Source organism: Myripristis murdjan, chromosome 1, assembly GCF_902150065.1.
Source record: "Myripristis murdjan chromosome 1, fMyrMur1.1, whole genome shotgun sequence".
Taxonomy (NCBI): Eukaryota; Metazoa; Chordata; class Actinopteri; order Holocentriformes; family Holocentridae; genus Myripristis; species Myripristis murdjan.
Genome location: NC_043980.1, coordinates 9,713,828 through 9,739,200, shown reverse-complemented (window position 1 = coordinate 9,739,200; position 25,373 = coordinate 9,713,828). Strand labels below are relative to the sequence as shown.

At 43.5% G+C, this 25,373-nt stretch overlaps 3 protein-coding genes across 6 annotated transcripts; 1 reads left to right on the top strand and 2 right to left on the bottom strand.

Annotated features, from left to right (window-relative positions):
* The first annotated feature begins 786 nt into the window (after positions 1-786).
* On the top strand, positions 787-2,509 carry LOC115361736 (G-protein coupled receptor 4). Its single transcript, XM_030055338.1, has 2 exons — positions 787-1,167; positions 1,976-2,509. The coding sequence occupies exons 1-2, from the start codon at positions 787-789 to the stop codon at positions 2,507-2,509; spliced, it is 915 nt and encodes a 304-aa protein (XP_029911198.1).
* Positions 2,510-4,484: 1,975 nt separating this feature from the next.
* LOC115368962 (uncharacterized) lies at positions 4,485-8,944 on the bottom strand. Of its 4 annotated transcripts, none has more exons than XM_030065431.1 (3): positions 8,788-8,944; positions 7,735-8,002; positions 4,485-6,080 (listed from the first exon to the last, which is right to left on the bottom strand). In XM_030065431.1, the coding sequence occupies exons 1-3, from the start codon at positions 8,877-8,879 to the stop codon at positions 5,409-5,411; spliced, it is 1,032 nt and encodes a 343-aa protein (XP_029921291.1). In that variant the 5' UTR covers positions 8,880-8,944; the 3' UTR covers positions 4,485-5,408. The 4 variants fall into 4 exon arrangements, with proteins under 4 accessions (XP_029921291.1, XP_029921299.1, XP_029921308.1 ...); XM_030065439.1 differs by having other exon boundaries at positions 7,735-7,999; XM_030065448.1 differs by having other exon boundaries at positions 8,729-8,920.
* A 9,944-nt stretch (positions 8,945-18,888) lies between these two features.
* atf4a (activating transcription factor 4a) lies at positions 18,889-24,746 on the bottom strand. Its single transcript, XM_030050390.1, has 4 exons — positions 24,564-24,746; positions 23,311-23,487; positions 22,618-22,929; positions 18,889-20,631 (listed from the first exon to the last, which is right to left on the bottom strand). Exons 2-4 carry the CDS (start codon positions 23,360-23,362, stop codon positions 19,646-19,648), a joined length of 1,350 nt encoding a protein of 449 aa, XP_029906250.1. The 5' UTR covers positions 23,363-23,487; positions 24,564-24,746; the 3' UTR covers positions 18,889-19,645.
* Between the last annotated feature and the right edge of the window lie 627 nt (positions 24,747-25,373).

Below are 25,373 nucleotides of genomic sequence, written 5' to 3'. Positions count from 1 at the left end.
CTGCCAATTCAACTGCATTAATGAGCTAAAAACGGACTGAGTTGATGTGAAATGCTTTGAATCAAATCATTCATGATTATTATTTTTTTATTTATTTTTTTTTTTTTAAAAAAGACCTACATTGTTTTGCTCCTACAGAATTGCAATCTTTTTTTTTTTAGAATACATGACACTTAGGTATTTCTGTTTGATGGTGCAAAATTTGATGGCCGAGTCTTTATGGCTGTCATCGGACCTATGATGAGGACCCTTTAGACTCAGATGACAAAAAACCAAAACAAAAAAAACAAACAAAAAATGTGGATTAAGCACGAGTGTACATAATTCTTGTCACTGGACTGACTTGCTAATAAATTAAGTGCTTATTCCACATTTTTTGTCAGCTGAGACTTACCTCAATCAACACTCATTTTTGCATGGCTCACCTTTAATTTATAAAATTTTAGCTAAACACACTGACCGGAATCATTGGCTCAAATCACTTTCTGCTAAAAAGAATCAAATGGAGCAATTCCAAAACCCTGGGCAAACCCTGAGTGTTTATCAGCAGCATGGATGTAGTTACTAGTGTTAACATCTGACTGGAATATAAAGCTCTGCTGTGTTTCAGAGCGATGGAGACATAATGTGTGAATATTTAATCACATGAATGAGTTGACTTTTTGCAACAAGCCTTCTGTAACACCACAAGGGAATCAAAACCAGTTTGCAGATCCAGCGGTTCCCTGTTCCTCTCTCTCACAGCGGCTGAGGCTCCTCCTCCAGCATCAGCCTTTCTTTCCTGCCATGTTCAACACCACTCTGCACCCCACCCATGACCTCCACCTGAACTCTACCACCCCCGGTGCCCCCGCTGGCCCCCCACCGTGGTACCAGTTCCCGGTGTGCGCCGTGGCCCCGTACGGTTTCATCTTCTACTTTGGCGTCAAGGTGTTAAATCTGGCCGTGGGGACGCCCTCCAACATCCTGGTCATGTGGCAGATCGCCAGCAAGAAGAGCGACGCCTCCACCTCTGACATCTTCATCTTCAACCTGGCCATCCTGGACGCCTACTTCTGCCTGATGACGCCCATCGAGATGGTCAACCGGCTGCTGCTGGGCGACAGTCGCATCTGGTACTTCCAGAGGTTCGCCTACGGGGTGAAGGATGTGGCGCCGCTCTTCCTGGTGAGTTTGTGGTGTTTGTAGGAAACTGATACCCCTTTTCCACCAAAGTGGTTACAGGGCTGGTTCGGAGCCAGTGCCTGACTTAGCAACGGTTTTTTGTTTTTCCACCGCCCGAGCACTGGCCAAACTGGTTCCAAATTGGTTCCAGGCAAGCACCAACTTCGAGCAGGGGCTAAAGAGGGGCCAGAGAAAGAACCGATGACGCAACCCAACACATCATTGGTGGGCGGGGTTACAGACCCAAACGGGAACAGCGTACACTATAAACGCATAGCTAAACATACTCATCGTTCGTTCAGACCACGAATACAACGGGCAGCCAGCAATAATTGCGTTTTTCGCCTCTGGATCGCAATGTAGGCTTGTAAAGACACAAGCAGTATTTGCATCGCTACGATGGGTCGTCCATTTGTCGGCTATGTTGGTTATTGTGATTCCGAGTGTCTCGCACACCCACGTGATCACGTTTTACACTGACGTAATGACGTGGGTCTGACTTGGCTCCGCTTGGCTCTTGGCCGATGGAAAAGCAAATCGGTTATTTGTTGGAACCAGTTAAGCACTGGATCTAGCACCAGCACCGAACTAGCACGAGGTTCTTTTTGGTGGAAAAGGGGCTTGTGAGACGTTCAGTGGCACCTGAACGTTTGTCAAGCCTTTGGATTTTTCTGTTTCTGCATGAAAATGACCCAAAATGTGATCAGATGTTCACACAAGACCTAAACCTATATAGCCAAAAATGTAGAACCTCATGGTCCTTTAAATCAAACAGCTTACACCTTGTAGGAATCCTGTTCTCCTACCCCAGGTGTGTATCTGCCTGGACCGCTACATGGCCGTTGTCCACCCGGTAGTGTTCACCCGTATCCGTGACAACAAGATCCGCATCGCCATTTCTGTGGTGGTCTGGTGCCTGATCCTGGCTTACGGCCTCACCAAGTGCATCGCGGGAGTCATGAGTGTGAACGAGATCTTCAGTGGCGTCATCCTCTCTGCCTTTGCCATCATGGTCTTCTGCAACATCTCCGTCATCTGGGTCCTCCGCCGCTCTGTGGCGGGAAAGGAGGAGATGCACCCAGTGAAGAAGAAGGCCTTCAAAATGGTGCTGATCATCCTGGCCATCATCGTGGTCAACTACCTGCCGCCCGTAGCACTCATGCCCTTCGTGTCCTACTACTCGTTCGTGGCGTTCCGCTGCCAGATCAGCATCAGCGTGTTCTCCATCATGGATCTGAGCTGCAGCGTCGAGCCGCTCCTCTACATCACCAAGATGGAGTGCACAGCCGGCGGCTGCTGCTGCAGCAGGAAGCTTGATAAGAAGCCGCATGATGTGACCGTGTGAGCCTCCAAGAATCAGAGTTTAACACCATCTTGGAAACTTGTGCGCACCATTGTACTGAGGAACAGCACTGTCACTGTTATTGTTCTTTCTGCCTTGACCTGTGACCCTTAGATCTCGTCAAACAAAAGCACAACAGTAACGATGAGGTGAGGGAAATCACCCTCAAACACTTTTACAATGTTTTAAAGGAATACTCCAACATTTTGGGCAAAATACCGTTTTTCTGACTTACCCAGCGATACCATTTTCACCTCTGCACGTCCAGCGGTTCGCTTCCTATGCATAGCATTTTGTGTTTGAGCTGTAACCACTGAACACATTTATCCTTTCGTCTATCGCACTGATCTGTGCACCGCTGAAGGTAGAAGAAGATCCAGCAAAAATTAACTTCTCCTTACACAACTCATATGATCCACTGCATAAATAAGACAGCTTCTGAGTTGCTGTAAGGTTTATTTTTCCACTTTGACAGAGCTAGGCTAATGACTCCCATAGACTTAAAGTCTTTGTGCTAAGCTAACACAAAATGCTACCCACAGGAACTGAACTGCCTGACGTATAGAGGTGAGAATGGTTTCGAACATTTTGTCTCTGTCTGGGTAAGTCAGAAAAAAACGGGTATTTTGTCCAAAATGCTGGCATATTTATTAAAAAATAATTACTGTTACTGTTGGTGTAACTTGGATTGCTTGGGGCTTTTTTGGTGTTTGGTGGCATATTTTTCTTTTTCTCCATGGGCAACTGACCAAACGTAACAGGGGGAGTTTGACTGCAGAAAAATCTCCAGTGATTTGAATCTTTCTAGGGTTTGCTGACAGGAGCCCCAGCAGACCATAATCCGGTGCAGCCACACGACTTTGAGTGAAGTTTCTTGTCTTGATCAGAGGAACTCTCTCCCCTGCTCTTACAATAAAACCACTGTCGCTCTCTCCAACAACACACATGAACATAAAACCAAAGGGCATCCAGGGAAATGTAGGAAACATAATGTAGACTGAGGTAAAATAGGTATATTAAATTAAAATTCCTGGTAGAATGAGACAGTGTAAGAGTATTAGAGTCTGAACCCAGCCCGAGCCTGAGATTTTGCTTGTTCTCCATCACTAGGTTACATTTCACACCAGCTCTCTACAGGAAGTTTCCCAAAACAGACAGTAGGTCCATCATTTTTCAGTACCTAAACATAATTTCTAAATTTTTGTCCAAACCTGGCCAGACCCATTGGTTCCAAATGAGTCCTGAAGAGCCCAGGTCGGGTTTCCACACTCTAAAGAGTATCCACGTGTGGATTTTTCCTCAAAGACAAATAGGCTGTCAGCTGAATCAGGTCTTTAGATCCTCCTCCTCTGGCTCTCAAGCTCCTCCTCTAAACACTCATGGCTCTTTTTCTCTAATTTAATAATGACCGTGGGCAATGCCTTGTTTACGAGGCACTAAATTAAACACTTAACCAGTCATTAATTAAGCCTCATGATCAAAAACACTGTGGGACCAATTAGCATCAGTGTAATGAGGGTGCATGCACATAACATGAGTGGGGAACTCAACACATAAACAATTCAGAGCAATTAATTAAGGCACACAAATCCGCTGAGTGATGGTGATATCCAGTGATCCAGTGGACACCTTCCCTAATGAGGGTGAGATCCATTTCTCACTGACTGAATGTGATGTACACTCACAGTATGATTAGTGGCAAAGAAATTCAACCCAACCACTGGATTTCCTGTCGGTAACGTCTGTGGCTGACTGTATCGTCTGTATTGAAGAGAAACTGAATAGAGATTCTGATACTGAACATTTTTTAACTGCAAGAAAACTTTGATCTAAACTTATAAATTATGTTTTCCAATGTTAGATGTTCAGATGTTACTGTGAGATGTATGACAGGAGATATATGATATATAAACCTGCACAGCTTGCTCTGTCTTTACTTTTAATGTTTTTTTGGGGGAAAAAATGCATTTTACACAGATAATATTAAACTGATACATTTTTATTGATCAGTAAATAAAAATGCTCATTACAAGAAAGTGCAGAGAATAAGTCTCATTTTAGTATTAATGTATTAAAATCAAGATAAATGTAACTTTCTGGTGCCTATGTGGAAAAATATGCAAGGCATCCTGTTTTTTTTTTTTTTTTTTTTTTTAGGTTGTACACAATAGCAGTACATGTGCAAGGCTCAAGGATGGAGATACATCCTGTTTCCTGACACCATATGCACTTTCCTGTGAGAAGTCTCCGGAGGTTCATGTTGTACAAAAGTCAAGATGATAAGAAATTGGCACAGAGGGAAGGTCAGAGGAAAACAGGCAAAGAGTATTTATAATACCAAATGTTAGTTAAGAAATAAGGTTCCTTTGTATTTAACATGTAAAAATGTTTATCTTTTTCAAAATATTAAGTACTTCACCAAATGAAAAGATTTTGGTCCCAGTTCAATGTGATGTACGGTGTGTTGATATTGTCCATATCACTCTCCAGCAAGATTATTATTCATAATCACAAACAGCACAATTATATTAAACGAAAGTCTAGATTAGAATATTTTCCAAACTTTCTCCAAAATTTTTGTGGAATTCCTGAACATTTTCAAGACCTGTAAATATTTACAGTAACGTTCCATTCATTTTTAGATTTTCCAGACCAGCACAGGTACATAAGGCAAAAAGTGGTTCATCTTAAAAAAGGATCTTAGAAACTCAAAGTGCAAAAACGGGTTGCATAGTGAAAGAAGGCTCTCTTTGGTTTACTTTGGAGGTATAGTACACAGAAATATAATTTCCTAGAGAACCAGGAAACAGCAGGTTTCCTGTATCAACTCCTCTGATAACATCTGATAATGCTGACAGTCTTTAAAACATCACAAAGATTTAAACTCAGGCTTAAATCAGGTTTAAATCTGAGTGATTTTGGCGTGTAACTCCTTCAGATCTTCCAGGCTGGCCTCAGGCCCGTCCTCTGAGGTCACGTACCCGGGATAGATGGAGTACCGCTGGGCAGGAGGCGGTGGAGCAGCGGCGTCCCCTTCCCCTGACGATGGGGGTGGAAGTAGTGGAATCAGCTTGGCGTGGGCGTAGTCGATCTCAAAGCCTTCAAAAATAAGCCCCACCCCCCAGGCGCCCAACCCCTCCTCAAGAAGCCTCGAGACTTTTCGGGCCGCCAGCACCAGTCCTTCATAATCCCCCTTTTCTAGTCTGAATATGTCAGAGGTCAGCGGTCGGCGTGGGACCAGCACAGTGAGTCCAGGCGAGTTGGGGAAAGGGGTGAGGAAGGCTACGTGGCCATCGTCCTCCCACACTCGCCACTGCTGCTCCTCCCCGCGGACGATGCGCGAGAACAGGCCGGGGTGCGCGGGGTCGTCCCCCAGGAAGGTGAGGTTGGGCGGGGCTTCAGGGAATGGGAGCTTGGCCCGGATCCTGGCTTGGATGTCTGCCAGGCGGGAGTCGGTCCAGCGGGGGGCGCTCTTTGACGTGCAGTATCCTGGGTCGTAGGGGTTGTGCTCCTCCTCTCCAGCCAGGTGAGGGCGCCACTCAGCACCCAGGCCATGCAGGGGGAGAACACGGATCTGTGCACCACAAAATAAAAGACATCTGACTGAAAATAAATGTCAAATCTCTCAAATCTATCTACCACTAACCACTGACTGATTACCACAGAGATTCAACATAAATCCAGTTCATGACAGTGTTTACATTTGCTGTTATACACACTCTGTCAGGTGGAAAAGCCCTCTAATGCACAGGAAGCGATTAGCGATATGTCTCCAACGGCAACAGCAGCGTGTTTGGAGACAACAGAAGAACTGGGTAGTTTGCCTTGAGCAGCACCAGCCACCACAGCTGCACAAATAAAACACCGCCGCCCACAGAAGCCCACATGCCAACAACAGAATACCCAACAAACAAACAAACAAAAAAAAAAAGACATTGCGGTACAAGTTGAACCATATGACTGGAGTTAGTTTCATTACAGAGACTTGGGTTTCAGATACCTCTGTTTCTGCGGTCACATTCTGTTTTTCGGTTCCATCTTGCTGGCAGACTGAGGGGTGTTTCTATCAGGACCGCAGAAATGCTCTTTTAGGTCCCTAAGTAAGTTTGCAACCACGATATTTCTGTTTCAGGACAGACTGTGTGATTTGTTGATGTGCACAGAAATGTTTTTATACGCAGTTATTGCCTAAGATGGTTTATTGGTTTCAGTGACCTGTGGTTTGTCTTGTAGGAGGGACATCCCCTGTAGTCAGGGGCCTGGTGTTGGTGTTGTTTCTCCTGTGTTTCTTTGACATAAACTTCCTTATGATCATTTTAAGAGTTTTGCGCTGAGTTTTTATTTTATTTTTCCATTTGTGTCTGTTTTTTCTACAATTCACATTTGCACATCTGCAGTTTGCACTTGTATTTTGACAGCAGTAAAACACAGCACACGGTGAAAATGTTGGAGTCCATGTCACCTTCTTCCAGCACTGGGCTGATTCTTACAGTGAACCTTCATGAATGAAAATGCCCAACCACCGTTTGACAAAGCGCTTTGAGTGCCACATCTCGTTTTCACTAGGAACACCCGTATAAATCCAGCCAGAGTGAAATAGTGTGTGACCGAATCATCAGTCTGATTTTGCCTTTTTTTAAAAACCGCTCCCAGTAAAGTATTTGCACATGCACATGCATAGACATTAACCCCATCTGTGCAATACTGATATGTAGCATTCAATTATTTTTTATTCTGTGTGCACTGTCTTATTTATATTCCTTTTGTCTATATTTTTCCTATCTTTAATTATTGTTGCTGCTGCTGCAGCACTGTGAATTTCCCCGTGGCGAGACTAATAACGGCTTATCTTATCTTATCTCATCTTAAAAAACTCTGCCTAGTGTTGCTCAGCGCTGAGGAGCTGATGTCAGTCAACCGTTTCATCCTGCTTTAATGAGCTGCCTCCCCATCGGGAAGAACATCTGGTTCGACAGAAGATTTTTAATGCCTCATTACCATCTAAATGCCATTTCAGAGACTCTTCCACCATTACAAGAGTCAAAAACTGCAGGAGTGGTGGAACGCTTGACACCTGAATAATGTGAAAACACGGAATCCTGGCACATAACATTTGCTGTTAGCAGCTTAAATTAAAAAAATATCCACATTAGCATTCTCAGCCTATGACTGTCCTACCCTCCAGTCGAGCAGTGTGCCACAAATCCTCCGGTCAGAGGAAGCCTCACCTGAGCAGGCCGACCTCTGTGGGGTCTGGCGACCAGCGCACACCTGCGGACGCCGAGCCTGTCGCACAGCAGCTCGGCGACCGCCCTCGCCCCCAGCAGCATGGACAAGTAGTCCCGCTCCCCCAGCTGGAAGACGCTGCCCCCTGGCCCGCCTGGGGCCCGGCGCTCCAGGACGGCAGAGCCCGGCGTCCAGGGCTGGGGGTGAAGGTACGCAACCAGCTCCTCTGACTCCCAGATGGCAAGACGGGGAAGAGCGGTGGACATTCTGCTGAGCAGGGAGAGGGAGATGGATGACATTAAACACAAAATACAAATAAGAGCATTAGAGAGAACAAACTGGCAGGGCGAGGTATACAGTATTCAAATTCAAAGAACAGCACACAATTCATTTTCATCGCCAGTGATTTAAATTCTTCAAAGACTAACTTTTGTGTTGGAGGAAAAGGAACAGAGTACATAGTTCTGATTGAAAACTAAATATCTTTTTTAAGAAATTCATGAGCATCTTCCATTTTCCTGGCAGGAATGGGCCGTGTGATGTTCCTGACAATGATTTCCTAAATAAATATAAATGTTTATTGATGGAGACTGTGTGGTACATAAACCTTGTGGTTATTAGAATTCATCCTTGTAATTCCTTCAGTCATGTGTCTGTTTACATCCCAGCTGACTGTGAGTCAGACAAACAGGACAGTACCGAGGGATCACGGGTTCATCACGTGGGATTTGGGGAAATAAAGCCCCCATACATCATTGATCAGATTTCACTGAAATACGGTGGATTTCGGTGAAAATGGTGGATTAATTGTACGCCGAAACTCTCTGTGGATCCTAAAGATTCAGGAAACTTTAAAGTCATGATCCAGTAGCGGTGCATCGAGACGTTTGGTGGTGAAAAGTTTGTCGAAACGAGCAGAGTGAATGAAGTTTGGCGCTGCTCACTCGCCGTACCGGTAGAGGCTAATGCTAAGAGAAGACCGTTAAGCTAACCTACCTTCTAATTAAAACCAGACTGGAGATGAACATAAAGCAGGAGGCGGAGCTCAAACCGACCTGTCCGCTGTTGGTCTCGGCTTGTTATTAACAATCACGTAAACACAAACACCGACAAACACAACGAGAGATCCGCTGGGTTTGTCTGTCATGCTCTGCTCCGCCGCTTTGGAGCTGCTTTTTTTTCTTCTTGCTGTTTCACCGCGATTGTCAAACCGGAGGAAAGGCGCACTACCGCCATCAACTGGACTGGATGTGGAACTGCAGCCCGGGCAGTGGGGGAAATGATATGACACAAAGTCATTTGTTAATAAAATAAAATAAAATAAAATAAAACAAAACAAAAAAATAGCTTGACCAGTTTAAACATGGTTTCTACTGCCACAACAACATTTACTGGAGTAATTTTGTTTGTGATATTGACTTGAAAAAAAAGTTTGGTCCTTACCTCAAAAACTCCTCTCACTTCTAACAAAGAAGGTAAAAGAAATCTCATTTAAGTCGATCTGTAGATTCTATCCAGTGAGACATTTCTTACAAAAGTTAAAGAGTGACACAGATGCTCTGCTGTGTCTCCACTTATTTTGGTCTTTCAAATTTTACAAAAGGACTGTGGAAAGATATTAATTTTATAGGTAAAAACATTTTCTCAGATTTTACTTTTTGCTCTTTTCTAAAGAAACATATTTGTTTGTCTTTTTTTTTTATAGTAACAAGGATTATAATGCAGTTTACCTAATTAATGTAATTGTAATGTAATAACTTCTTCTGAAATACTAAATTCACAAATGTAAATTAAAAAAAAAAATCGGAAGGAAATGGAACAAAACTTGTCAATGAAACAAAAAAGCTATCAAAACAATGAATATATGCAATATTAAGTTTATAAAATACAAAATAAGCGAGTTTTTTAAGCGAGTTTATTGTCTTGCATCCAGGTTTGTTTTAATTTATTTTTTATTTATTTTTTTTTTTATGTTTTATTGTCTTAATGCTTCATCTGCTTGTAAGCGAGAGGGTTGTCTTCTTTGTTCATGACTTGAAATAAAAATGCACTTAATCCTGGCAGAGATCTTTGGTTGCAGTGTGAAGAAGTGACACCAGAGGTCGCTGTGTAGCTAAAGAGAATAAAAACATCTCTCTGTTTGTAGGAAATAATCAGCTGAGAAAACGCCTGCCTCATTTTAGCATGTCTGTCCACATGGGAGCCACGGGACATGAAACTAAATCAGACTAAATCAAACAGATGTTATGAGGTGATGAAAAGACATTAAATCTTGTCATGTATATTAACAAAACCTCGGTAACAAGAACCGACTCTGGGCTTATCAGAAAAAGAGGTGTGTCGTTTTCTCTGAAGTGGAGCCGTTTCCTCTTTCTGAGTAAAGTCTGTAACATTTCTGCTCCTAACCACAGTGGTGAGGGGCCTGCACGCTGCTATTTTCTCTCTGCCTGTGCTAGTGTGACCTGAAGTGACTCAATAACCGCCAACCCCCTTTCAACACACACACACACACACACCCACAAAGCAGCGTGCCAAGACTTACACAACCCAGCTGAGCCACATGTAAGTATGAGGATCTTCATGATAAAAGGCAGATGGGTCATAAAGGAATGACAGAGGAATGCAGCTGTGCCAGGATGTGGTTGTGTCAATCCACATCACTCCACCCAGTTCTCCCAGTTAAACACAGTGAGAGTCTGGCGTGTGTGTGTGAGCGAGCGAGTGTGTGTGTGTGTGTGTGAGCGTGTGTGTGTGTGTGTGTGTGTGTGAGCGTGTGTGTGTGTGTGAGCGAGAGTGTCGTCCCACTTTCTGGGAGTAATTATGGCTCCTTAATCAGCAGCTCGGGCCTAATCAGCTCAGCCTCCTGAACGCCGTGCAGGAGGATTAGAGCTGAAGATCCACACAGTGACCCACCGGGCCCAGAGGGACAGGCCGGGACGTCCACTGACATCTACTGACATCTACTGAGATCTACTGACACTCACTGACATCTACTGATCTACTGACATGTACTGACATCCACTGACATCTACTGACATCTACTGACACTCGCTGACATCTACTGACATCTACTGACATCCACTGACATCCACTGACACTCACTGACATCTACTGACATCCACTGACATTCTACTGATATCTACCAACATCCACTGACATTGTACTGACATCCACTGACATCTACTGACATCCACTGACATCCACTGACATCTACTGACATTCTACTGACATCCACTGACATCTACTGACATCTACTGACATCCACTGACATCCACTGACATCTACTGACATCCACTGACATTCTACTGACATCCACTGACATCTACTGACATCCACTGACACTCACTGACATCTACTGACATCCACTGACATCTACTGACATCCACTGACATTCTACTGACATCCACTGACATTCTACTGACATCCACTGACATCCACTGACACTCACCGACATCTACTGACATCCACTGACATTCTACTGACATCCACTGACATCTACTGACACTCACTGACATCCATTGACATCTACTGACACTCACCGACATCTACTGACATCCACTGACATTCTACTGACACTCACCGACATCTACTGACATCCACTGACATTCTACTGACATCCACTGACATCTACTGACACTCACTGACATCCATTGACATCTACTGACACTCACTGACATCCACTGACATCTACTGACATTCACTGACATCCACTGACACTCACTGACATCTACTGACACTTACTGACATCTACCGACATCCACTGACATTTTACTGACATTGTACCGACATCCACTGACATCTGCACATCTGCTGACATCCACTGACATCCACTGACACTCACTGACATCTACTGACACTCACTGACATCTACTGACATCCACTGAAATCTACTGACATCTACTGTCAACTACTGACAACTGCTGACATCCACTGATATTCTACTGACATCTACTGACACTCACTGACATCTACTGAAATTCACTGACACTCACTGACAACTACTGAAATCCACTGATATTCTACTGACATCTACTGACATTCTACTGACATCCACTGACACTCACTGACATCTACAGACATCTACTGACATCCACTGACATCTACTGACATTCTACTGACTTCCGCTGACATCTACTGACAAATACTGACAACTACTGACAACTACTGAAATCCACTGATATTCTACTGACATTCTACTGACATCCACTGACATCTACTGACATTTTACTGACTTCCGCTGACATCCACTGACATCTACTGACATTTTACTGACTTCCGCTGACATCTACAGACATCTACTGACATCCACTGACATCTACTGACATTTTACTGACTTCCACTGACATCTACTGACATCCACTGACATCCACTAACACTCACTGACATCTGCTGACATCTACTGATATCCACTGACATCCACTGAGATCTACTGACACTCACTGACATCTACTGACAACTACTGACATCCACTGATATTCTACTGACATTTACTGACTTCCTCTGACATCAACTGACATCCACTGATATCAACTGACATCCACTGAAATCCACTGATATCAACTGATATCAACTGACATCAACTGACATCCACTAATAACACCTGACATCCGCTGACAGCTACTGAAACTGTGTTTACTGAGAATGAGCCCTGCGGTTTGCAGAAGTCGGCTACCACAATGTCGCGCCTAAGCAGAAGTTTTTTTCTGTGGTTCTACTTAAATAGAGCTGCGATTACCGGTAGAGAAATCTATTTGAGCAAGAGGGACAAGCAGCGAATTTAAAATGTGCTAAAAGTCACTGAGTTACCTGAGAACTGTTTCCTGTGAGTTTGACCAAAGGCAGAGAGGAGAGACCTCAAACTATATTTTATTATTATTATTATTATTATTATTTTATATAAAAACACAAACAAGCAGTAAAGCCTAATTAGTTCCCTTCTCTGTTTGCTTGTTCACAGTGAGTGGTTCCACTTTTGGTCTCGTTATGAGAGACGGCGCAGTTTATAGTCTTTTATGAATATGACTTACAATGCACAAAAACATAATACTTAAAAAAAATGTAACCCTTTGAAAACTGAGTGGATTCATTTGATTTCTCTCAAAAACACAAAACAACAAGAAAAGAGCTGAAAATCTGCAAGGAATTAGTGCAAAGAGTTGGTCATTGCATTATTTTGCATGTTTTGCTATGAGACCTGGGAAAATGCTCGGGTTTTGAGGGGTTAAATCAAAGTAAACGGATGGATCTTTGGGAAAAAAAAAAAAAAAAAAAAAAAACATAATTAATAATAAACATAATTATTCCCTTATAGCTTTAGTTCAGTGAGACTCTCACTGTCAGGTAGAGCATGAAAAGAAACCCGCTGAGGAAATCAGGCTGAGGTATTTTAAATGTTAGGGGGGCCATCAGACAGGAAGAACCAGTCACCAAACAACCCCACCCCTACACACACACACACACACACACACAGCTGCTACAGTGTTTAAATAAGGGCTGTAAAATGGAGAGCTACTGGTCTGATGCCTTTATCCACTCCAGTTGGATCACAGGGGCTGTTCAACCCCGAGTCAGCAAGGCCCACATGTAGTTTATGACTCTGTGTGTGTGTGTGTGTGTGTGTGTGTATGTGTGTGTGTGAGGGGTGTCTGCTATATCCTGCTGACAAGTGGCCGGAGCTGTAAAGTGCCATTTGCAGGAGGGCCTGCTGACGTGGAGCGGCTCCTCACGCTGCGGCTGTAAACCTGCCTGACCTTTTCTGCACCAGAGAACACAAGCAGCACTATTCAGTACTACAACTACTACAAATACCAACGAAATGATGGCAGTAATACTAATACTACTACTAATAACGATAATCACAGCAAGGAGTGGAAGGAAAAGGAAAGAAAACACATTTAATACATCAGAAAAGCTTCAAACAGATTAAAAAATGGACAAAGCTAAAAGAGAAAATACAAATACAAATTAAAAAAATAAAAATACACAGGATCTGGTGCAACTATCTCTTGCGCTGGTCGTTTCCATCCCTCCTGAGTGCTGTTGCTTTTCACGCTGCAATCTTCCAGTTTCGCCACAGGCATCGACATCATTTCATCTTCGTCTAAAACAGGGCGATGTGGATTTTTTTTTTTTTTTTTTTTGGAAAGCCAGCGCCGGTGTCCGTTCTGATATTTTTAAAACTTGAGGTGCCGAACAGCAGTGTGTTGTGCCAATGTTCCCTTAAAGCTTCTCAACACCGTACAGAAACACTCAAGAATTTCGTTTTTTTTTCTCCCACGATGACGGACTCTGGATGGAGTTCAGGGCCCAGGAGGAAAGCTCAACCACCAACACAGAGACACGCTCAAGCGCCAGGCCAGAATATCTGTGTGTGTGTGTCATCGAGCGCCTGGCAGCCGCCGGGTTACAGCGGACGAAATGTGCAGCTATGAATAGCCGTACAGCAGAGCTCGCTTACGTTCCCCTGGAGGGCCGGATGCCACCGGTCCTGCATCACGCTGCTGTAAAACACAGCTGAGGACTGTGTGAACACTGCAGCCTGCACTGTAGTGTTCACACTCGACTAGGGCTGCATGAGAATCAACGGGAATAAATCATTTCAGTGCAGTTTTCCCAGTGTCCACAGTCCAAAGACATGCAAGACAGGTGAACTGGACGTCCTAAAGATGCCTCTAAAGTGTGCATGTACCTGTCTGTCTGCCCTGTGATGGGCCGTCAACCTGTCCGAGGTGTTTCCCCTGCCTTCCACCCAACGAGTGCTGGGACGGGCTCCTGTGACCCCCCGTGACCCTTATGGCTATACGTGGTTGGGAAAATGACAACAATAGATCCTGAGGGATGTCGGGCCTGATTTCAGAGTAAAACAACATATTTGATCACCCATTAGGAATACACAATATGATAGGTAAGATGTAAAAATGAAATATGAACAAACATCCTGGACATTTTTTTTTTTTTTTTTTTGTAATTCACTTGTTAAATATTGGATTAAATGATGTGTTCCAGTGAGCATGATGTCACATAACACTACTGAGCTAACATTTCTTCCAGGTTTTTAAGTCAGCTGGACTTAAAAAGAAATGAGTCCAAGGTGTTCACAGATATTTCATAATTAATTTACGCCTTTCCTACTATATCATGTATCGCTTTAAACGGTAACGATAGCTATAGAGTAGCTGAATGGTAATGTTAGTTGTTGTCTAACGGTAGCTTGTTTTATATGTTGTTGAAATACGGCCCCCATGTGACTTTCTCACAGCGTTTGAGCTTCCAGCCCGGAGCGTGACGTCAGACGGAAATAAAAACAAGCAGATTTTTATGTAAATTCAGCTGAATGTCCACGCTCAGATAATTTCCAGAAGCCGTGAAGCCACAGAGAGCTGAAAGCATGGAGGGAAAACACAGAAAAACACAGAAACCAGCGGCTGGAGGGAAAATATTTTAATTTTACATTTTGAATGAGACTTTATTTCGTTCTACTCATAAATAAAGTCAAAAATGTCATTTTTTTTAACATTTGTATTCATTGACACACATTTGATTTTATATGTGGTACAGTTTGTTTAAATCACCCCAAATTTCATGGTATTGCCTGTAAATTCTCATCAATTCCTATATATTCCTGTTACTTCCCAAGGAAAGTTTCCAGCTTGGAATATTTCCAAAATTTCCAAGCATAACCTTACATGGAAAGTTTCTGGAGAGTTTCAAGAAATTCACTACAAATTTTTGGCCCCTTTGCAACCCTGCAGTCGACTGACTGGTTTCTAAACTGAAATGTTTTCTTCAGTGAAGATGACATGATGATGTTGATGATATGAGAATCCACGCCGGGTTTTTTTTTCGTTTCTGAGTGTGTTTTGCCGAGCAGCTGCCCCCGTCCTGTGGTGAGCTAATCAAAAATTCACCGTTGTTCCACTTTAAATGTTCATGAAATCAGAAACCAGCGTCAGCGTCGGCTCCTGAGCTGATTCACACGTCCGGACGCCTGCCCTTCAAGTTTCATGATCACTGTGCTGCTGTGTGTTGTGGTGTGTTTGTGTGAAGCCTTAGATCACGCTGACTTAATCCTGAAAATCTCTCCTGAACACACACACACACACACACAGATTCTGGCCCTGCACTGCTTGTGTCTGAGCGTGTGAGGAAACTCAGAAGACGAGATGTGTGTGTGGTGTGAGTGAAAGTCTGAGAGCAGCGGCTGTGGTCGAAGCCACCGAGCGTGCCAGAGGAATGCCACGAGGCGAGAGCCGCGTCCTCTGCCAGGCCGCCACACCCACCACCACCCTCCTTCTCCTCCTCCTCCTCCTCCTCTTCCTCCTCCTCCTCCTCACATGACCCAGTCTGAAGGATTTGTTGCCAGAGAGTAGTATTCACCATTCATCGCCAAATTAAAATCAAACATGCTTTTCATATTTATAATAGGTTAAAGTAAGAATATGGTTTAATATGAAAGTCTGTGTTATACGCTGTGCAACCAACTGCTGTGACAGACTATGGAATAATAGAATAGAATAGAATAGAATAGAATAGAATAGAATAGAATAGAATAGAATAGAATAGAATAGGTGGTTGAAACTTGTTAGATGGCATGAAACCTACAAAAACAACAACGCATAATTCATAAATCTACTTTATGTTCACAGTTGACCAAGTGATCAGGATCTTCAGCACTTCAGAAAGATCATATTATGTTTGATATTGATTTTTAATGTTTAAAGTTTTTATCTTTTTAACAAACTGGAAACCTGCCCGTGTGGGGGGGAGCTGAGGTTTTCCTTACAGTAACTGGAGCTGTAAGCTGTAAGGTCGCCTCTCACGTGGGAAACCCCCCCTGGCATTCAACCCCTGCTCTCACTCTCACTCACACACACACAAATACACACATTATATTTATATTTTTCTTATACCGTTCCAGCGATCTGTCTCACGTCCCCGGCCCCCGTGTATCTGTACCGAACACGATCCTGTTTCACTCTCCGTTTATAATTCTGCTGTGGTGTTGCTCTTCTCTGCACCTGACATCTCCCCTCCTCATTTTATTATTAGAGATGCTTTACTGGAATCAAAGCGTGATCGCACTGTGCAGCAAAGTGCACGAGAAAAGACTCACTTGCACTGAAAACCATGTAAAGGAAAAGTTAAAAAAAAAAAAAAAAAAAAAAAAAAAAAAAAGCAATATTGGCCTTTTACGCCGGCACATAGTTCATATGTACGGGCAGTATAGAGCAACGAGAGGAAAAAATATAATATTCTGACCACCAATTATGATAACATTTCTCATTTGATTTGATGGACCACACTGATGTTTGGTTTGAGGATTTGAGGAGCCAACTGGTAGGCCAGCAGCTACCCAGAAACCCCCACTTCTCACTGCACACAGTTTAAAATTAATAAAACACTCTTATTATATTATTATTATACTGTGTGTGGTACAGCATCACAAGGTTGAAATGTCCAACTAGTATAATTATGACCTTACAGCTAGAGCCTGACTCGTATATTGATATTGATATTGACACAGGCTATATATGCAAAAAAAAAAAAAAAAAAAAAAAAATTTACTGTACTTGGTATATCGTAAGTGTAAAATAAAAGATCGAGTATGTATCTTTATTATTATCCTTGCTATACAAATGCATGTTTTTAAGCTTAAAATTTTTTTGACCAATGTATCATTATAGGACTTTTTTTTTTCTTCCAATATCCGTAGCGGCCACAAAAATTCCAGCATCTGTCATGCTCTTATTATAGGGAGGCATTTTTTCATCTCACAGACCAAAGATAATTCATTGTGGTGAAATCACATGAGACTTTAAGACTTTTCTTACATTGCAGCCGTGGGCACATCAAAAATTAAAAACTGTAAAAACAGCTTTGGCGTCCTGTTTTATCTTTATATATGCATCTGCACTGGATGGCACATCAGAGTAAGTGTGATAAATGTCATTAAAGTAGATTCAGTCTTATATAATCTTGTGAATTGTTCGGTTCCCACGTATCAAAGCCGTAGTAAAGCAGCTTCAGGATCAGATGTCTCTCTCTCTCTCTCTCTGCCACCGGCTAGGGCGTTTCTTCTTATCTGGGTCTGCTCAGGAGTGAAAGGCCTCACTACTGTGGAATCTGTCATGGGAGGAGTGTGTGTCTGTGTGTGTCTGTGTGTGTGTCTGTGTGTACGCTTACAACGTTTTACTGCTGTGGCTAAATTTACACAGCTGCTCGACAGAGGTCAACACGTTGAATTGAGTCTAAACTAGGGCTGAATGATGTGGTAAAAAAAAAATGTTGCTTTTAATTTTATAAATATCGAGATGGTGATATGATTCATGATTTTAGTGGGAGTAGTTTTTCGATGTTATGACTTTTCTCACACCTGGAAAATACAGTATGTAGGCCAGGGTGTCTCTGTAGTATCATAACACTTTATACACACACAGACACACACACTTGACTGCCTGACATAATCACACAATGTCTCTCTGGCCCAAACTGACTACACATCAAACTAGAAACTTCCTCTTCCACTCACACACCTGTGCACCACACCGAGAGCCGTCTGGTTTCAGAAACACAGGGACCTTCCCCTCAAACGTTTGCCCAGCTGTGTCTTGTTTTCCTTGCCTTCTTGTTTCCTCACTAAAACTGTTTCTGCCCCGGGCCACAGAGGCAGAGCGGAGACTTCCAGCTCGGCTCAGCCTCGACTGGTTTTAACTTGTTCCCAGGTTGCGGTAAATACATCCAGCCAGCCACAGTTTGTCAATGCTTTTGATTTGCATTTTAGCTTCTCCATTGTTTCAGGCTGACATTTTAGCATCAGAGAAGTGCATGGAGACAAAGTAATGACATATAATCGCTTTTCTCACACGCAACTGTATTAAAAGTCTTTGTGGGTGGTTTCTATGCAATGAGTTTTATATAGTTTTCTTATATTCTTTTGTGCAAAACGTGCTGTTAGAGTTGTATGTAATGTGGTAGGCTGGTTATCATTTGCATTGCAAAGACCATTTGAGGGTCACAGCAAATGCATGTTTTTTTTTTTTTCATTCAGTAGTTTAACTCCTTTGTCCTGAGCATTATCTTAAGTCAAAAATTCTCTAAGACAACATAATTAACTAATAAAATATCCAGGTATAGTGACTGACATTTCACATGTATCATTGCTTTTAAGCTATTTATTAGACAGAAACTCCACAATCATCAGTAAAGCACATCGCTTAAGTAGTGATAGATATTTAATAGAAAAACAAAAGCAGAGCATTTTTACAAGCCAAACAGTTGCACTAAAACTGTAGTTACTACTAAAGACATGATCAGGGTTATCCAGCATTAAATAATAAAAACCACAATAGGTAAAAGCAGGGCCATAGGAACTATATACAAACAGAAACATGTTTAGGATTTCAGTGTAACTTCAAGATTTCATAAATATCTGAGGCCCCTTTCTGGACTTGAAACTGCTTAAGAGGAAGGCTGAAATGGGGTGACAGAAGGGTAAGTAAGCAGGAGAGGGTGACTGCACAGGGTTGGTGGGAGTCATCTGTTTTCATATTGGAGTGATTTGTAATGAACAGTGAGCTGGGCTGGCCATGGACTGATGCTAGGAAAACGGTCATACTCTGAGGGAATATCTTGTCGGGGGTTAAAAGTCTAAAATACTACTGGGAGCTATGTTAGCTCCTACTCTGCATTCCTAGTCTACACAGACATACAAATTACACACCCTGCCAGTTGGTGCATGTGGGGATCTACAGGGGACTGAGAGACCAGCATGTACAGATGCTTCCACTGACAACCTCCCAGTCCCCTTCTCTACACTAATAATCTCAAACTTTCCTACGCTTTTTCACATTGTCATCCCTCTATTCCCTCTTTTCTGTCCTTTGGAGATTTCCAATATCCATCGAGTTTCCAAGTCTAGGCCACTGGGCTCGACTTGCTGCGGCGGTGCTTGGCGTTGCGCACTTCCTCCATCAGATCCTTGAGATACTGGATCTCTCTGCTGATGGACTCTGCCTTCTCCTTCAACTCGTTGTTCCTCTTCTCCAGCTCGGTGCACTGTGCATTCAGCACCTCCTGCTCGACCCGCTTCTTCTGCCGGTAGCGCGTGGCAGCTGTCTTGTTCTGCTCCATCTTTTTGAGTTTCTTCTCGACCACCTTGGGAGCGCCGGACACAGACTTGACCCTGGAGGCTTTAGGTGAGGGAGAGGAGGATGCAGTGGTGGCAGGCTCTGGTTTGATGTAGGGTTTGGTCCTGGAGGAACCAGCTGAGGCAGATGCAGAGGGGGTGAGAGGTGGAGAGGGCAGGCGAGGAGGCGAGCCAGCTCCTGACTCGATGCCGGAGTCACTGTCGGAGTCGCTGGTTGGGGAAGAGATTTCAACATCTGACCTGGGGAGAGGGTCAACAGCTGACTCATCTTTGTGAGAGACGACAACCACAAAATGGCCGGAGGAGGGGAGGGAAACTAAGATGGGGGTGTTGTTTTGGATGCTTCCACTGGAATCCGGGATGCTGGCGGTGATATCCAAGACACCCATTTCACTCCTTAGCTCAAAGGTGTAGGCTGGAGAGGGAGCCGGTGAGGAAGGCTCAGACTTAACCTCATCAGGAGCCACCTCTGACTCTGACATCTTGACTTCAGCTGCCTCGGGGAGAGGGAGCTCCATGGGGAGAGAGGGGAGGTCTGGCAGAGGGACATCCATATCCAGGACCTCATCTGAGGCAGGGATGGGTGTGTCGAAGGTGTCTAGATCCAGATCCATGGGGGAGTTGAAGGAGGCTAAGAGCTCCTCGGGCGAGCTGGGAGGCTCATCAGACGCACAGGAGCTGATGAGCGAATCCAGGTCCAAGTTATTCAGGTCGATCTTCTCCAACATCCATTCCATACCTGAAAAGGCATCCTCTGTTGACAGAGGATTGATTTGGTTAATATTTTACAAAGACAAAGTGCTACTGTGATACACAGGCCTGGGTGATATGGTTCCAAGTACCAGAAAATCATGTTAAATAATAAAACTGCCATATTTAACTTTTGTGTTGCCTTCTGGGATCGACAGCAGGGTAGTGATAAATTTAAAATAGTAATGTTAGCTGTTGACAATGTTAACAAAATGCCAAAGTTGTTTGGCCAGTGACGGTAGTAATGTAAAGAGTTAGGAATGACCATATAGTTGTTTCTGATGAGATTAATTTCTACTAAAGACAAGCAGCCAGTTGTTGGCAGTCAACTCAAAGCTGATGTTTAGACATGAATCCTGAAGCCCAATCAACGAGAAGCTGAAACATGGCAGGACATTAAAGATGAAAACAGTGGCCTCTCTTTAGATAACTGTCCAGCTTGCTAGATATTTAGCTCAGTGGACTTCACCAGATGTGTATGTTGCTTTGTTTGGACTTTGTTTTCAAGTGATAATCCTTCAAAGTAGTTCACGCTTCTAATTGTATTTTTTTTTTGGCATATTACTTTATGCCATTCATTTGTCCTATATATATTGTATATATATTGTCTGTGTTTCTGTCATAATTCCTTATAATACCTTCTAAAAGACACACTATATACGCTTGTCCATTTTCAGTAAGTCATTCGAAATTAAAATTGCCCCAAACTTTCGTTATTTTGGGTAAATCAACATTTGAAACTGTATACCCTTTCCTTTAGGGCCCACTGTGCAACATGCCTCAATATTTTCCTTTGAGCACTTTGCTGACGGGCTTCTGAGTTTAGCCTATTCAGCTCCCTCCCTGTGTAGGGGGTGTAACAGTAAAGTAGGGTCACTGAGATGTGATGTCAAATGAAACGCTGAAATTGTCAAATCATTTTTCTTAGTGTCCTCTACACCTCATTTCGTCAGTTTTAAAAAACGTTCATCAGTTTAAACAACAGAAACAAGCATCACATCATGAATTCCACTGAAAAAAACAAATACCCAATATCATATTTCAGGCTCCCTCCCAATATTGTTATCCTCATTTCAAGAGACTTACCAAACTATTCACGTCACATATTTCGGATAGCAGAGACATTAAGACCTTCACATGCAGCTGCGATGAACTCAACACTTAAAAACAAGGATGGCTCGAAGCCAATACCACACACGCTTCGTTCCAACACATTTCAACCAAACCAGTCTGAGCAGGTCTCATAACCGCAGTTACACATGAAAGCCACACCTGCCATCCCACCAATGATAGGCGCTCATTGTTCGCCACACCTACCCAATTACTCGTGCCTTTGGTGAAAATGGCGGGTACAGTGCTCTGCAAAGCCCTTCAGATGTCTCTACGTTGGGGAATACAAACTCCCCAAGCCAGCACACAGTGATTTGTTCTAATGTATCACATACTCACATATTCAGAAACCCAAACACGTAGACATTATCAAAACTATTTCACATCTTTTCTAGGCCTCAACAGGAGGTCCTTTAAAGACCTAATAACTGTAGGAACATACTGCATCTCTCAAGGACATGCAGCCTGCAGGGCGAACACAAGGGCTTTGATGACACAAATCCACCTACATAAAACTTTTACTGCAGGCCTGCAAGCAATTATCGTTCAGCAATTCACCGTCAACTCAAAGCCGCAAAGTAGACATTTTCCATCTTTAAAACAATTTGAAGTACCAACTCCCTCACACTTCCAACCACATTCAGACTCTACCCATAATTTAATTTTCACTGTGCATCAGCTTCTGTCCCACTTATTTTAATTTCCCTTGGTATTTGAATCATGCTCCGGTTGTATCATTTTCCTCCATGTTTAATGTACATGCAGCTTCTCCACTCCAAATCAACTGTGCTCACAATTTTGTTCCATCCTGAGAAACTGATAGATAACTGTCTTTTTAATGCCAACAAATGCATTAAAGGCACAGTAAAATCAAACTCACCTTTGCCATCGTCTGCTCCAACGTGGGCGTCGAGCAGGTCGCTGGCACCGAGCCAGGGTAAGGACAGTGAGTCCGCCCCAGCCTTGGTTCCCAGGAGCGAGGGATAGGCGGGAGGAGAGGGAGGCGGGGAGGAAGAAGAGAGCGGGGAGGATGACAGGGACTGGTAAGGAGACAGGGAGGAGGCATAGGAGGAGAAAGAGAGGGGGGGCGAAGCTGGTGCCCTCCCCTCTAAGGAGGAGGAGGGAGAGAGAGCTTCCTCTTCATCTTGGTCCAGAAGGGGCCCCATGGGGTCAGCCGTCAGAAATGAGGGCCCTGCCGAAAAGGATGATGCCTTTTAGAGAACGGGCTGACGAGAATGTCAATTTTGAGCTTTTCTAGCTTGCTGGACGGTATATAAATGGTTTACATTATGTTTACATTACTACTTGAATTTATTTTGTGTATTTCTAATTCAAGTGAGCTGATGAGCCACATGCTGTTGAAGGAGGCCTAAGTTCACTTTTGAATGTTTTCTACATATCTTTAACACCATCATAACCATACTGGAACTCAGAGATGCTATCTTTCATTTAAATGGCACAACCTTTTGCAATTCACCCACACATGGAGGCTCATTAACTACAGATTTCCCAGTTCAGGCCCGTGTGCAGTGATGCTTGTGGAAGTGCTTTGGAAACCAGTCACACCACCAACCTAAGAACAGGGCCCCCACGTCCTCCAAGGCCATCTGGGAGCTCAGAGTCATGGCTGCTGCTGGTCAGTGGTAGCCGTGAACGAGTGAACAGAAAGGGTGAGTCTGATGATATCAAGTCGAGCGGTTTGGTCCTGCTGTCGACGGCAGCAAAGCTGAGGGTGGTTGCCGAGAGAGACCTGGGCAGGGGAGAGGGGAGAGAGAGAGTTGAGTCAAAACTACAAGGTGGATAATAATGCTTTGAAAACAGTTAATCATATGAGGGCTTGAACCAAAACAAAAAACAACTTGACACTAGAGGATTTTATTTTGAACAAAGGATTCTACAATTTCTGCATTTTACGGGGTAAAATGTATTTCACATCTTGTTCCACAGGTCTGACCACACTGTTGTGTAAGACCACAGCTTCTGAACAAGGTATTGTGTGCACTTCCTGAGACGACAATCCGTTTCCTGACAACATCACTTTGCCAGCAAACATTAACATCTGATAACTCTCCTATTGAAGCCTACTTTCCATTAGCCTAGTGTAGTGCGTATTTAACAGTAAGGCTATTTTTGGCTAATTCCTTCCGTGTACAGTCTGTGCGGCCTTGATGGGAAAAACCCCGCCCTCCACCGGGGGATAACATTTCCTAATTTGGTCATGCTTTGCCCGGTAAGCCCCGCCCACCTGGTGATTCACCAGGGAGACGTGGGAGGGCAACCGCCATTTTCACAACACACAACCATCTGTCACGGAAAGGCAGACTGAGAGGACACTGCGCGCCATTTTGGATCCGCCACGTTGTCAGTGTTGCATGAACACAAAACAATATTTACATTTTTAATGTGATCGGTCAACAGTGTTACTATCGAGGTGAAACCCCTAGGCTTTCAAGAGGTCGTTGTGGATATCGAGCGGGACAGCCGGTTAACCCGCACCGTGCCAATTCAACACAAACGGCACTATGAGCGGTGTCGGCTGGCCCGGCTAGACGAGAACTAACGTTAGCTGTAATAACTGACTATTTCCGAATAAAGATCATATTCCTACACCAGAAGTAAGAAGGACATGCTCGCCAAAAACATGTACATTTGGTTAATTCTCGTTTTCTTCTGTAATACTGATGTTTTAGTGCGCTGAGACATACTCAACAGGTCTGATAACTTTCCTGAAATACCGGGCGGTTGCCGTTGACATGAAGAGGATAAAAACAAAAAAAACGACGCATTCCGCTCTCAAAAGATAAGTGTCAGTGCGGAGGTACTTACGCCATTTTGCCAGAAACAACCAGTGCACTTTGCCGTTGCACTGCCGGGTTTTTGCCGCTGCAAGAGTCGCTGCCGCACGCCGTTACACTGCCATTTTGAGCGGGAGAGCTTCCAGGATTCGCCTTGTTGTAGCTTTACTGTTGTGACCACGAAGAACGAGCCTCCGCCGTCACATGACTATATATAGGACCGAATCACCGACACGCCCATCCTTCCGCGCTATCACGGTTTTATAGCGTCGCGAAGGATAGGCTCGTTTTGTGGAAGTAGCAGCTCTGGTTGGAAGGAGTTTAAGGAGATAACCCCAAACGTTAACAAGTTAAACTCCTCTCCACCCTGGCTACAGATTATCCCAAACAAACCCATCGCTGTATCACGCTGCTGCTGCTTTCTCGCGTTGATTGGTGAGACGCGCATCTATACAGTAGAAGAAGTAGTTCCAGAAAGCTGACACCAGCAGCTGCCTCCGCCCTCGTGTGTAGATGTAGGTCAAATGCAGAATGTAAACACTGACGGATGAAAGTGATTTGTCAGTCTTTTTTTCACAGCTGCTAGTGACTGAAATGAGACGAAATGTCCGAACTACCGACCGGCCTAAAACAGGAAACATATTTTATTTAATTTATCCGTCTATTCCTAACAGCCTCATAATTTACTATTTTGGTACACATTAATGTGCACCCAGCACATTATTCCTCCCATTACAAAATGAGACTACATAGTGTGTAGAGTTTTGGCCCGAATGATATTTTACTAATGATATATTTAATAAAAATGAAAAATAGATTTTTTCTGCTGTATTATCTATTA

What these genes read in the sequence shown, in the direction of transcription:
- LOC115361736 (XM_030055338.1), top strand. Translation starts at nt 787, where the DNA reads ATGTTCAACACCACTCTGCACCCCACCCATGACCTCCACCTGAACTCT. An exon ending in ATGTGGCGCCGCTCTTCCTG is followed by an intron (nt 1,168 to 1,975) that starts GTGAGTTTGTGG and finishes CTCCTACCCCAG; the next exon opens with GTGTGTATCTGCCTGGACCG.
- LOC115368962 (XM_030065431.1), bottom strand. Translation starts at nt 8,879, where the DNA reads ATGACAGACAAACCCAGCGGATCTCTCGTTGTGTTTGTCGGTGTTTGT. An exon ending in CCGAGACCAACAGCGGACAG is followed by an intron (nt 8,003 to 8,787) that starts GTCGGTTTGAGC and finishes CTCCCTGCTCAG; the next exon opens with CAGAATGTCCACCGCTCTTC. An exon ending in ACAGAGGTCGGCCTGCTCAG is followed by an intron (nt 6,081 to 7,734) that starts GTGAGGCTTCCT and finishes TGTGGTGCACAG; the next exon opens with ATCCGTGTTCTCCCCCTGCA.
- atf4a (XM_030050390.1), bottom strand. Translation starts at nt 23,362, where the DNA reads ATGACTCTGAGCTCCCAGATGGCCTTGGAGGACGTGGGGGCCCTGTTC. An exon ending in CGTGGGGGCCCTGTTCTTAG is followed by an intron (nt 22,930 to 23,310) that starts GTTGGTGGTGTG and finishes CCTTTTCGGCAG; the next exon opens with GGCCCTCATTTCTGACGGCT. An exon ending in TGGAGCAGACGATGGCAAAG is followed by an intron (nt 20,632 to 22,617) that starts GTGAGTTTGATT and finishes CTCTGTCAACAG; the next exon opens with AGGATGCCTTTTCAGGTATG.